Source organism: Nesoenas mayeri (genome assembly GCF_963082525.1).
Source record: "Nesoenas mayeri genome assembly, chromosome: 3".
NCBI lineage: Eukaryota > Metazoa > Chordata > Aves > Columbiformes > Columbidae > Nesoenas > Nesoenas mayeri.
Window position 1 is genome coordinate 20,047,151 of NC_137544.1, and position 14,434 is coordinate 20,061,584.

The window sequence follows — 14,434 nt, forward strand, 5'->3', positions numbered from 1 at the left end:
AGTATGACTAAAACAAGGTATATGGACGAAACAATGGTATACAAATATATTCTGAGAAATGGGATTTTTTTTCCTATGACATTTGGAAAAATCTGAGCCTGGCCAGACACCTACCATGGTAGACTTCCATCAGATCAGGTAAATTTGGCAAAAGTCAGAAGTGGCTAACTTCAGAGCCTGGTTGTTGAAAGGATAAGGCCCTCTGACTGCAGGTAGTTGTGCCATCTCTTTTCATTACTAGCCAGCAGAAGGATGGAATAACATTTTAATTAGATGTAGTCTATTAAACTGAAAGGCTCCTAACAGAGAGCTAATCTAAAAGGACTTAAGAGGTTTACTTACCTTGGGAAAGTCAAGGAGAAAATAATATGAAATTTATATGAGAAAAAGCAGGCTGCACAATATAAATAAGAAAAATCATTTTGCTGAGGAGACCTGACAGATGACAGCAGACAGTAATTTGTACAGGTGCTTGCAATATGACATCTCCTTGATTCCAGGCACTTAGCAGAAGCTCTCTGGTTATAAGCCTGTTTGTCCTCATTCCAGGCATAGCCCATAAAAAAGCAGTGATGACTGGATGGCTTTTTAGATTTGAGGTGGGAAGAATTTTCCTCTTGAAGTACCTGTTTTCTCTCTGCTGTCTACAGAAGTGCCTGGAGAAACTGTGCTTCATTTTAAGTGCCTAAGTGAGCTGGGCTTGGTCACTAAATAGATAACTTGAAATTTTTAGCTGCCCACAAGCACTAATCAGAGGTATGTAACTAGAGATACACCTCACCTGATTATACACAGGGAAGTCCCAGCCTGTTTTCTCCTTCACAATACATGCCCTGTTCGACTGGCCGGTAAATCCAGTGGTCTTCAGGTCATGTTATGTGCGGTCACAGGAGTGGAGAGAGGCTGGTAAACTTTGCAGTACATGGCCCCCAGCTCCTGGGGCACTTGGTGGTGCTTGATTATGTGCACACTCCTTCCCCATAACCTACTGGAAGGGCCACCTGTAAACTGTGTGAAGTGTTGCAGTGCTTCCTCACTAACTAAAATTAAGGAGAGACTTTTGAACGGTTGTTGCATCATTGGGCAAGAGTCAAACCTCTTTCCCTGTTCAGGGATGATCCAGGTCAAGGCTCATAAGCACATGTGAGAAACTCACCCACAGAGCCTCCTTGCTGACTAAGCAAATTTAACAAAACATTATGTAAATTTGCCACAGGACTGCTGTGCCCAGTTGAAGTGCAAATTTGTCAGTGCTCTTAAAGTGCCAGCACTTCAAGATTCATTAATCTTTTTTTCTGGAGCATATTTGTGCCCCAGGGACTTTTCTTTCAAATTCAGTCTGCTCTCATCGCCTGTTCTTTCAGCTTGACCATCTTTACAGCTCTGCATAATTTCTATTTTGTTTTTCTTACTTGATTCTTGTTTTATTCTTTTGTCATGAGGGATATGCATGATTAAGCTGTACTACTATTTTACCTTTTAAATCTCCAATAAAAAACAAATACCCTCTCATCTTCTGGGTATTATAGCCATTCACTCTATATAGTTGTCCATTTGAAGCCTGACTGATCAGATATTAATGCTGCTTGAAGCCCTCCCTCTCTAAAATAAGAAAGTAGCTCTTTCCTGAAGGTCTTTCTGAAGCAATGATCAGATATCACTAAAATAACTTCAAAAATTTTACATTTTGTCTGCATTATAATGGCTATATTTCTTCTATGGCCACTCAGGTAGCGTTTTAACTTTTCTTAGCTCTGGAGCCAATGCAAATATTTATTTAAACAGTGTATAATCTCAGCTACTTTCCTCAGCAGATTTGGAAAACGTCTTGGGTTAGGAGCTGCCACTTTCCACATTATATCAAGCTTTCAGTCTTTTTAACTTAGATTTCCCTCCTGACTGAAAATTCAATCAAAAGTTCTTCTGTATCAACATTCAAGTGCGAGTTGTAAATGCACAAAAAAACCCACACATAAACCCCCACAAAAACAACAGACAAAACAACAACAAAAACCCACAAACAATAAAAACCACCACACAACAACACCACCACCACCACAAAACAACCAAACAAAAAAACCACTAAACTTTAACCAGGGAACAAAACCTAAAAAGCACTACATTAACCAGAATTATTCTTTCTCAGTGAAGAATTCTGAAATTGAGCTGAACAGACTATTTCCTCCAGTGCAGCGCAAAGGCAATTGGGGTTGTGTGCCTGGTGGGCAGGAGGAGAGATTCCTCTGTGAGTTGCAGCAATCTCCTTGCAAACTAAACTACCTTGTTTGCAAAACCTCTCTCCTGGAATCCTTTTACTTCACAGATCAGTAAGAGACTGGGTAAAAGCCAGTCACCCTTGAATGTAAATAACAATGAATGCTAGGCAAGGGAGAGTTCCTTTTATCTGTACTGGTGTTGTGCATAGAATATTTCATCCTCTAAGGTGTGTAGCAGAATTTACCCATGGGACTAAGGAAAACACTAAAGCTGGTACCCTTCAACATAGAAAAACTGAGCGGTTCATGGATTTAATATTAAGCCAAGGAAAATGGCCACTTTGATCACTGAGTTTGATATCTTAACTTGAACTTCAAACATTACCAAATAGCTTAGGAGCTTAGTCATAAAAGCAAGGTATCATCCATTATCAAAATAAAACAGCAGCTTTCATTGTGATCTGTATTTCCGTGAATTTCAAAAGGATTTACATCTGGGTCTTGTTTTTGATCTGTCTCTAGTTAAAAGAGGTGACATGTTCCTTTCTCTAGTCTATGGGCAATGTTAGTTTTAACAAACAGGAAAAGTGTTTCATTTTCTTAACTTTTTTGAAAAATCACTTCAGTACTGAATCTATAAACATGTTACAGTGTTTATAAAGTCAGCCCTCGGGATGCTTTTTGGGTACTCCAGGTTGAGGCTCTGGTTTCTTTACAACCTATTCTTTCTTTCTTTGTAAAATTCAGGACTTCACACACCAAATACAGAAGTTGCATTTTATTTGACCTTTGTCTCCTCCTTTCCCACATCCATACTTCTCTGTTTGGAAAATGTTTTCTTCACTTAACAGGCCAAGTACAATTCCTTCAGCTTCAAGAGGGACAAGACTGCATCTGTCTGCTGAGGCAAAAAAATGTATTTAACAGAGCACAGCTGGGACCCAGATAACTAAAATCAGTCACCCGGACAATTGCTCCACTTGATCAATCATCCTCCACTCAGATGACCTCTTTTGTTTGCATCCCTGAAGATAGTGCAATTACATTCTTGAAGCAGTTAAGGATTTTCTTTGTTTTTAAACTAAATATTTGGTAAATGTGCACTAACCACTAGCTAGATGTCCCTTACAAATGTTTTTTCCCCAGTAATTTTTCTTTTATTTGGGGACCTATTTTACCTTATTTCCTAAATCCACTGAATATGTGGCTACACATAGGTTGCCGTAATGTAACCACAGTCCTAAACAAAAAAGAAAATTCATTCGTCACATTGTGTTCAACTCTAACAGATGCAGTCACCTTGTACTCTTTATCCTAATTTGTGCACAAAGACTTTCTGCATACCTTCGGGATGACTTGGTTTCCATTAGTCACTACTCTTCAGGGCAGTTAGGATAAAATGTACCTGTTACATAGTGATGAACCTTATTTTGTACACTTTATAGAGCCATGAGTACTTTACCTCTGCATGTCTCCATTCATTAAGTCTTTCTGAAAAAAACACCCTGATGAACGCAGGTTGAACTTGGATGGTGTAAAACGCGGTCACTTCTACCTGTCAGTCCTGCAGCTATAGACTGTGTAGAAGCATCTGTTACATGGACAGTGCCATGTCCTGCAAAGCAAAGCTGCACAAGTGGGGCCCAGCCATACACCTCACCATGCAGCACTCCTGCCAAGCAAAACCACATTTCCAAGTAAATGATGTGTTCTAATGTCAGGTGTCTCCAATCAACCAGCAAAAATTGAGACCTTCTCAAATTTTAGCACATGCCTTGCAGGAGATTTGCAATATCTGACCCTAGATCACTTTAATCTAACGGTTTAATTCATTTTTCATGGAATTTTGTAAATTACGGCAGAGGTTGGCTTTCGAGGATGATGTGTCAGACTGCACTTTTGAGATTAAGTCTGACAATAGAAATTCAGTGGGAGTCAAAACACATTGCATCTCAAAGACACAAGGTGCTGATGCCCACCTGGTTGTCAATACGTTGTCTTTGTGGCAGCAACAGCTCACAGCTCCTGCTGAATCAGGAACTCTGAGCCAGGAATTGAGTGGCGGTGCTTCTCACAGCCCCACCAAAAGGCTGTAACTTCAAATCCTGTGGTATCTACAATCTGACAGAGATAAATGGTGGTTCAGTACATTTATACAGTATTTATTGCAGCAGTACTTGCAGCAATGTTGTTAGAAAATCTTATTTTTTTTTTATTATGGAAAGAATACTCAACTGGGGTTTTGGGGGTTTTTTTGCATGGTTTCTCATGTGTATGAGAATAATGGCAGTAGCAAGTGAGATAACTGTGATTAATTTTACTAGTTCTTTGCTGGAATTAGCAAGCTGAAGAATTCCATGTTTATGTAAAAGTCAGTGTAAGGTCTGTTAAAATATAAAAAATAAATCAAAGCAGGATCGCTAAATTCCACTCACTAGCACTAACTCCACCACAGCTAGCATGTTTCTCTTGGTCTTTTTGATTTTTGAGATATTTAAAACATATTTTTCTTAAATCTTAAAGAACTTAAGTGGATTTCACTTGTACTCTTTGCCAGTCATGGGAAGGCAAATTAAATCTCAAGGTATTTGAGACAAAATCATACCTACTCCTTTTTATCTTCTGTCTCCTTCTACCATTCAGTCTTCTAGAGATCTCAAGCCGCTCCCAGTCTCACTGGGATCTTCAGTTCAAGCTTTTTGGTTAACTTTACACCTCCTTGATGTTCAGCCTTTGTCGAACTGCCAACTCCTGGTGCAATGCTGACTTAGTCCTGTTTTTCATCTTCCCATATGTCCTGCCCTCTTTTTGTTGTTCTCAAATTAGAGAAAGAGCAGTTACCTTGAGAAGAAGTAAACATAGTCAATAAGATAGAAAGGAAAAGGTAGAATTTCTTTGCAGAGTAGAAGTTTATCCTGAAAGTCCAAATTTACTTTTTAAATTATTTAAAGTATTTTTAGGTAACCTAATTAAGAACAGAGCTGGACAAAATTTAGCTGAATTTAGCCAAGTTAAACAATCGTAGTAGAACTTAGCCGTCTAATTTAAGTACTAACTTAGTATCTGCTTCAATGCGATTGTAAGTGCGTGGCTCAGGTAAGTGAGCTAATCCACTTATGATACAATACACAAATACAATATACAGTTAATGGAGAGACAGATTTGCCAGTAAAGACCTGCAGAAGAATTTTGTGGCATGGTCTGGCTTTGGCGTCTTCCCCTGTGTTGAATTTGGTATCTCTGGGAGTTTTAAATGCTCTCTTAAATTGTGTAAAGCCACAGGAAAAGTAAGGACCTATTCATTCATGGCCTCTTCTAAGGGCAGACCCATAACCAGGTAAAGGTAGTCACAGCGGGACATGATGCGTATGTTAAAGCGTGTCAGGAAAGCAAAAAGAGAAGGCTCATGACTGGGGCATGCAGCTGCATGGAAGGAAAGTCTTTTTGATCTAAGCCCTCCTCTGTCAGTGCATATTGTATTAGATCAACAGTGGTTAAGAACAAAACTAATCTGGCTGTAGGATGTGGAAGCCTTCTGCATCCTCACTAGTCGGCTCAAAAATAGGCAGCCCTTTGCCTTTCCCCTCACCAACTCATGACTCACCTGAGTACCTCTGGAAGAAGGTAGATAATCCAGGCAGAACAACTCTCCAACAGTTCTGCAGCAAAAACAGAGCACAGGACCCAGATCTTTGTGTTTCCAGCTTAGGCAGAGGACACCTGGTGCCAGTATGCCTGAACTGCAGCAAAGGTAGCAGTGATACACAAGGACTTACTCTTGCAATATGTATCTTTCCAGTGGAGATAATGTGGGCCAGAGACAGTTGCTATTAGGCAGCTAGAACGTGGCTAGAACTGTTTTGTAGAATAGGGAAGCTTAGTAGCGCAAATACGGGACATTATACCTGGGGTCTCAGTGTGAGAGTGTGATTCGGAGCACGCTGAAGATAGCAGTGGGGAGGTAACCTTTCAGACAAGCCGAGAAGATATCTACAGGGTTAGGGTTAGTCCTGAAAACTAGGTGTGCGTGACCATGTTCTGGGAATAAGATTGGGTTTTTGGCACTGAAGTTTGGATGTAGGCACATTGAATCTCACAGTAGATTTATAATAGTTGTGAGCATACTTTGTTTTCATTATTCTTCTGCACGTTCAAGTGCACAGTTCTAGCATGCAGGTTTCTTGTTGTTCTGTTTAGGGTTTGAATGCCTTACTTGTGGGCTGTTTGAGAGATTATTTTATTTTGAGGGATTCTCTAACGTCATATGAATTAAGAAGACTGGAGTTCAGAGTGGGAACACGGAAATTTAAAGGCACTTACAGAGTAACTGTTTAACTGTTTTTAAAAGAAGATTTTTTTAATAAGACCATTGTGTCTTTAGAAAATTGGACTGTTGTTCCCAGGCTTATGGTTTTACAAGATATATCTGACTTTTATATTAGCTGTCTATACAAAAAGGATTTGGAAGAAAGAATAAAATCATTAAATCACTATGGTAAGTCTTTTTTTCCAGACTAATACGCTGGTCCAGTGTCAGACAGTGAAGATAAACTTTGTATCCGATACTCTTTTTATTACAGTTTTGGATTACAGATTTATTTTAAATGGCCTATCAAAATTAACAGGCTCCTTACTGTTCACAGTTTATCAGGATGCCCCAGAGCTACTTCAGCAATGAAGAAAGCAAAGCTGTCTGGAGAACAAATGCTAACAATAAAGCAGCGGGCCAGTAATGGTAAATTTTTAATCATTACCTTTTTAAATATTACTTCTTTGTGAACTAATGTTATCATTACCCTATGGGCTTTTTTTTTCCTACATGTGTAAATCTTCTTTTGTATAAAGAATGAATGCATTGTTAGTAGAATCGAAACTGGGTTTAATGCTGTCAAAATCTGAGCCAGCAGTGGATTGGTCAGACTGGCCTGAGTTATGTCCACATAAATCTAAAACACTAAAATATTTCCAAGTAGAATATACCATTATAATTTCCTGGTTCACAGCTCATTCAGCAAGGTGGATAGTTGGTCTTATATTGTTGCAGGATTCAGAAGAGAAGAATAATTGATTTCCAGAGGTGTTGAGTCCTCATGAGCTCGCTTGAATTCATTTGGAGCTGCGACTCTCTAAGCTCTGGCAGGTGTAGATGGCCTTGTGCCGTTTCACCTCCAGTAATCTGCAGTCCTTCCTGGGAGCCCTGAATTGCAGGGAAGATGAGGAAAGTACCCTGGATAAAAGTCAGGTTAATACCCTGATAGTTAGAGGTACAATAAAAGCAAAAAGTAGGTGCTTCAGTTCAAATAAGTAATGCACAAAAGGCTTGGCCAGGAGGTGCCTACATCCTGAGTTTTCTTGGAAAACTTCATGGAGTCACTTAGTCCATGACTGTGCACGCCTGCAGATGCTGCCCTCTTAACTGCTGGTGGTGACTGTGTTTGAGAGCCACAAAGCATTTACAGAAAGTTTATAGAAAATGCTTTGTCAACACAGCGCAGGAGCCACTGCAGCCACATTGCCAGCACAGCTGCAGAAAGACTCGGTTGCCTTTGTTCAGTAGCCGGTAACCAGAGACTGGAAGATCTGGATGTAATTTTCTCTGCAACCTGGGAAGTACTGAAAACTGTATTTGCCATGCAGGACAAGACAGTGTAAACACCAGTTTCTCTAGATTTAGAAGTTAAGACTTTGACTTGAGAGACAACAGGTCTGTCTCTTCCCAGGGCTATTTTGTGCTTTGTTATAGGAATTAAAAGGACAAATAAATCAAACCTCTTTTAGTTTTTTCCTGTCTGAATCCTTAAAGATGCTGGTACCTTTAAAATTCTGTTCTCTAAATATTTATGGCATAAAAATTTCATTTTGCAAATTATCCTGCACAGCATTATTTAATAACAACCTTCTGAACCGTGAAATTATTAATAGCAACAGCAGAATCACAATAAATCCCAGTGCATCAACAAAGTTTCACTGTGTCCAGGAAAAAAAAACCTTGTGAATTAGTTACTAATGATATTGACAATACTGTACTATGAAGAGATTAGCATGTTAAGGTATTTTATTTTCCTGCAGAGGATCTGTAAGTGGACATAGTCTTTCAAGTAAGTTACATGTGACAGTAGAGCTGAATTTACTGCTGCAGGTGCATTTTTTTACAACATAAAGTTAAAATCAGCGCATATAAAGAAAAAGGTGTGTCTTATTGATCCTCCAGGCATTTTCAACACTCTCACTGGAAAATTACTGCAATTTTAAAAATAAAAGTAGTGGAAACGACATTGTTTTAACTTCAAAAGACAAGTTTGAGGAACACTTTTTTTTTTACTTTAATACTTGAAATAAATTTCTTTTCAAATATGGAAATAATTAATTCACTGAACTCTGATGTAAAGCATGATTATTTTAACACCTCTTTTATTTTTATATCACATAGGTATAGAAAATGATGAAGAAATTAAACAGTTAGATGAAGAAATCAAAGAACTAAATGAATCCAATTCCCAGATGGAAGCTGATATGATTAAACTCAGAACTCAGGTAACAGTTTTATGAAGCCCTAAATTCAGCTGCTTTCTCTACATGACTGATTAAAAGAAATATAGGAAATATATTGTTCTCTTTTATGTTTCTTACGTGATTGCTATCTGTGATTTGCCATTTATAAAATCAGAAAACAATATCCATTATTCAATTTCCACATCAATTAACAGCATTAAAGAAAAAAAGGCTTAGCAAAAAATATTCTTTAAAATAATGACAAAAGTATGACCCTGTCATGGTCAGCTTTGTATTTCCTCTTGCTAAGGCTATGCCTTTCCAATAGTGGTTAAAATATTGTGTGAGATCATGGTCATTAACGTAAGTTACAAGGTGAAGGAGTCCAGATGGACAACATGGCTTTTGCCAGGTCTGTCTTACAGAGGAAATTTAGATAGAGAGGTTACACTTCACTTCATCATGTGGTACTCTAAGTGCAGCCCTTGGCAGCGGTAGTGCTTCCACAGATCCAGCTTAATTCTTTTTACGTTCCACATAAATCTGGGGGGGGGGGGGAAGAAAACCTGCCATTAGACTATTATTTAAAACCTCGTTATTCAGCAGTTCAAAAACTAGATGGAAAAAGCAAAGAAAGGAAATTATTTATTTCTTTCCCTTGCATTCTCCAGTGTCCAACATAGCTTCTGGTGCTTTTTTCTTCACATGATTTGAGCACGGGTACCAACAGTAAGATTTACCACAGTTCTCACCATTTATCAACCTTTAGTCCCATGGTCATAATCATCCAATTGATCTTGATGGAAAGAGGGTAAACCATTCCTTGTTGCTTCTTTGTCTGCTGCTTGAGGATGAGAGCACCATGTCCGTTGTCCTCCTCTTCTTGTGTGCTCATTAATAGAAGGCAGGATCTGCCTCTTCAGCTTGGCTTTTCTTTGACTTCTAAACTTTAGCTAAATTGCTATTGAATCCTCACCTCTATTTTATGCCTGTATTTAGGGTTCTGTTTTCATTATTTGGCCTTATAGAATTTGACTTACATTTTGCACAGATTTCTGATGTGACCAAGTGTAACTCCAGAATGAGGGAAAAATCTGCAAGAATGTAAAACAAGAATAATAATCAATAACAGAAAAAATATATGTATTCATTGGAGGAATTTGATACTAAGTATTTAATCTCGCAGCTTCCAAACCTGCCTTAGATTTTCATTAGCTTAACAGAACACTGTGTGTGCTATTTACATACAGACTGATTTAGCTGGGATTTTAAAATGTGCAGTAGATTGGCCATCATGTGTACATTAGGTAAATGCTCCATTTGTCAATAACTGTCAGCATTTTAAATTTTTTTTTTGACCAGATGAATTTAAAAAAGCCATAATAACACTACCACAGTCATAAAACATACATGGAGTGTCAAAGATTTAGCTATGAGTTTCACATCAAGTTTTGATCTGAAATTAGTACAGTCACCATGCTTCAGTGGTCTCAGTTCCAGCTTTCATACCTCAGGCTAGTGCCACTACATATTCTTAGAAACCAGATTAGGCACTACCTGGCACAACTGCCTGCTCTTGGTAAAAAATCCCTAATCCCTCAGATGATGATTTTACCATCGAGTTGAATGGATGCTTTTCACTCCTTGGTGCAGCAGATGTAGAAAAAGTGTAGAATGACTGACAATGACACAAACTATCATTAAAATAATTAACAGGGTTCTAGAAAACAGCGCTACAAGAGAACTTGAAAGGTTATTTTGTCCACCAGTCTTCTTCCCTAGCTCTTCCTAAACCAATCTGGACAGATGCTTGTCTGTCCTGTCGTTTACTGCCTACACTAGAGTTTCCACAGTCTCTGGGCAGTCTGGTCTAATCCTTACCTGTTCTTACCCAACATGCTACTGATGCCTCACAGAAAATCCTAGCTGAGTCAAACTTCACAAAAATCCAGAGGCCTCAGCTTTGAATTCATACACTCTTCTGAAGATAAGCAATTTACATTTCCAACATGAAGAGAGTTATCCTGTTGTAATTATTAATCTATTAAGAGGATTACAGGCAACAGTCCCCTTTATTTGCAATGGTAAAATGATATTGAACATAACAAAATGTTTTCTGCTAAACATTTAGAAAACCATTGTGCAACCTAGATTTCAACAAGTCTTCACAGGTGGGGAATAAACAATGGGAAAATTGTGGAAGTTCTGTGAACACCAGAAATAGTAACAGTCTTGCTTGATAAGGATTATCATCCCATATAATTGTAAGTGCCAACAAAAGTTTTTCCTACAACAGAAACTTCCCTTCCATGTAGTATCTTTTATATTCAATAAAGCGAAAAGTCGTGCCGCAGCCTTTTTCTTAGTCAAGGCTTTCATAAAACTCTCCTTTACTCAGCTGCCTTTTTGCTTTAATACTTGGAAGAAAGTATTTTTAGTCTAAGATCTTCTGGTAAATTTATCCAAATGTAACATGCAGATCCACAGTATGTGAGGGGCTGAAACACATGGAGAGGGGGAAAGAAAAATCTGCAAAAAAGCTGTCTCTTAGAATCAGCAGGTTATCCTGTTTTTGGAAAAGATACAAGTGAACATCCATTAGCTTTAGTGTAAAAGATGGGAAGGAAACTCCAACCTTTAAGCAGTTGAATACCATAATAAAGTATGCCAGTTAAGATACTTACAGATGAGCACTAAATGAAATTGTGAGACATGCTGATCAGCTGCCACTGTGTTTGCAGATGGTCAGCATCTCACATGAGAAAAGAAAAAGATCTGTCCAAGTAGCAGCACTCACCTAGCTGGAAAAATGATGAAATGTCAGCTCCTAGTTAAGTTAGCGTGAGATGGCAGCAGCACGCTGCACTGAACTGGGCCTTCATCGACATCACACTCTTCACTTCGGTCTAGGATACAAAAAAGAATTTTGGGGCTAAATATTGGAGCATGACTGACTCTAAAGAGCACCTCTGAAAGATGTTTTGCATTTGCATATGGCATTGCTCTTCAACATAAAAAAGCTGAAAGCAAACACTAAAGGATGTGTTTCCCGTTTCAAAGCTGAAGAAAGCATTTTCCCTACTATAATATGTTGTGGAAATAGCTCAGGTTCAACTACTTTTGACAAAATCAAGCCCCTGTAATACTGGAAGCCTGATAAACTGCTGTATAAATACCTGTAGTCAAAGTAAGAGATACTTGAAGATCATTTTGTGTAGCCACATCACTTGTCAAAGCTACCTTTATCAACTGGGGGACTGCATTTCCCTAAGCAGACTGAAACTTTAGGTCCAGAGTAAAACTTGAGGCATCTGACAACCTGATTGTGCCAACAGTTTTTTAAAACTTACTCATCCGTGGTCAGGTTAATATTCACTTAAGAACTTTTTCCCCTTTTCCCTGCTATTACTGCACAAACCTCCAGCCTTCCCATCAGCATTTAAATTGCATCAATTCTTCCCACAGTTCGCTGTCTATGCCAATGCAGAAATGGATAAAGCTCATTTTGAGAATTGAAAACCTTGTGTTCTTTGGCATTTTTTCCACTTCTCTGGCATCTTTTTTCATACTCTTGTCAATGCATATTTTAACCTATACACATACACAAATGGACACTGTACACTTTGTAAAAGATGTCAATGGTTGTCATCCAATGTGGAAAGTAAGGACAGGTCTAGAGAGGAAAGTGTAGCTAGAAATGAGTGAGCTTTTCTTGTGCTCTCGACTAGTTGGACATAAGCCAGTGCTCATCTGAAATCCTGCCAGCTACATTAGCGCAGAGCTAATGACCACGAGCTCAGCTAAGTCACCTCCCAGCAGCAGTTTTTAGCTCAAGCACAGCACCACCAGGGGCAGAGCTAACTTGGGTCTGCTCACCTGGGAACCTGGGCAGAGCAAACCCTCACTTGTCTTCCCCTGCACATGTAGTCATGCCCCACAGACTCACTCTCCTGACTCTGAGAAAATTTTCTTCAGTTCCTTCAGTTTTGCAAATCATTGTGTTGATTAGAAAATTTTCTGAATTTGTACTTACATCGCAGTAACATGCAATTGTTCAGCTTTCAAAAGCAGCCCTGTGAATTTGTATAGAATCAAATTATACTTATAAAAAGCTAAACACTGGCAGCAAGGAGCTGTGTATGCTCAAATATATATATATATATATGTATCAGAAAGTATAAGAAATGCACGGCTTACTGTGGAATGTCCCTATGGTAGGCTCCTAGGAGTAGTAGTGTTTAACCACGTGGGTGAACTTGCAGAACTAAGGTCCTTCTTAATGCCTTTCAACTCAAGAAGAAAAGCTCTAAAGCGATGGAATCAAATCTGAGTTCATTCATTATTAGCAATATTAAAAAGACAAGCTGTTAAAGTCATACAACACGCAGTAGGAATAAGAAGCCCTTAACAATGATAAGAATTGCAGACTCAAGCAAAACCTTTTTTAGTGTGAATGACTAGACCTTTTTCTCCTTTCCCTGGTATTTCTGTTACTTCTCTCTTCAAAGAGCTCATGCTTTATAACAGCTTGCCTTCTATTACATTGTACACAAATTTGTCCATTTTAGATTACCACAATGGAGAGCAACCTGAAGACGATAGAAGAGGAGAACAAAGTCATCGAACAGCAAAATGAGTCTCTTCTTCACGAATTGGCTAATTTAAGCCAGTCTTTAATTCATAGTCTAGCTAATATCCAGCTGCCACATATGGTAAGTGATTGAGAGCACAAGTTAAGGAATTTGGCGATCTTCAGTTCACTTCATACAATAGATGTCTTTTTTTTATGTTTATGTTTCATCAACCAGTTGGATATTTGTGGTAACAACACTGAAACCATAAAGATACATTTAACTGCTAACAAAGACATGGAGGGCCTGTTCCAGTGTATCCTGTAAAATTAAGTAAGAACTAAATAGGCGTTTTAAATATTATAACAAATGGTGGCAATATGCCTTGATAATATGCTATGCTTAAATGAATATACGATTAAGAAAATAAAAGTTGTATATGAACTACTATTTAATATCTCGTAGGAACCAATCAATGAACAAAATTTTGATGCTTACGTGACCACTTTGACGGACATGTATACAAATCAAGATCGTTATCAGAGTCCAGAAAATAAAGCCCTACTGGAAAATATAAAGCAGGCTGTGAGAGGAATTCAGGTCTGAACAGCTGCTATAGTGGTGAAAGTCTTGCTTAAAAAAAGGATGCCTCTTGTTTTTTGCTGCTGTAATTTACCAGAAAGTGTTATATATTTATTTCTGTTTGAAACAGTGTTATGCTTACAAGACTTCATAATGATTTTATGTCTTGCTTTAAAGATAGTAACTGCAGAATAGTTTTTTGAATACATTCACATTTTGTACGTTTTCATATAAGCTGACATAGTGTGATATGCCATGTAATGTTTATAGCTGCTAATGTATGCACATTTTTGGGGTATATATATTTCTGAAGAGGTAAGCTGATCAAAATAAATAGAGTGTAAATTCTTTTTAATGCTTTAGTGATTAAATGTTTTAGTATTTTGAACTGAAATGGACAAAAAACAAAACAGCTTTGAATGACAATGTTGCGGTCTGCAGCCACTTTTTAAACACTATCATTTTGCCTCATGTTGGAGGATTTTATGGGATTTAAGAAATACATTTTGTGTGCATATTGTTTCATAGCAAGAATTGGTTGCAAAAATGCTTTATTTTTGAACAATGCTTGAA

The 14,434-nt window shown here is 38.1% G+C and overlaps 1 protein-coding gene across 3 annotated transcripts in view; it reads left to right on the forward strand.

Annotated features, from left to right (window-relative positions):
• Positions 1-13,885, forward strand: part of MYT1L (myelin transcription factor 1 like) — a gene marked incomplete at both ends in the record, with an annotated part of 132,529 nt that extends 118,644 nt beyond the window's left edge. For 2 of the 3 annotated variants that reach the window (XM_080341683.1, XM_080341684.1), the window contains 4 exons: positions 6,860-6,951; positions 8,647-8,750; positions 13,277-13,420; positions 13,745-13,885. In XM_080341683.1, coding sequence (XP_080197809.1) covers positions 6,860-6,951; positions 8,647-8,750; positions 13,277-13,420; positions 13,745-13,885 — 481 coding nt within the window. Of the gene's footprint in view, positions 1-6,859; positions 6,952-8,646; positions 8,757-13,276; positions 13,433-13,744 lie in introns of those variants that run through there. The other variant, XM_080341685.1, reaches the window with a different exon arrangement.
• Between the last annotated feature and the right edge of the window lie 549 nt (positions 13,886-14,434).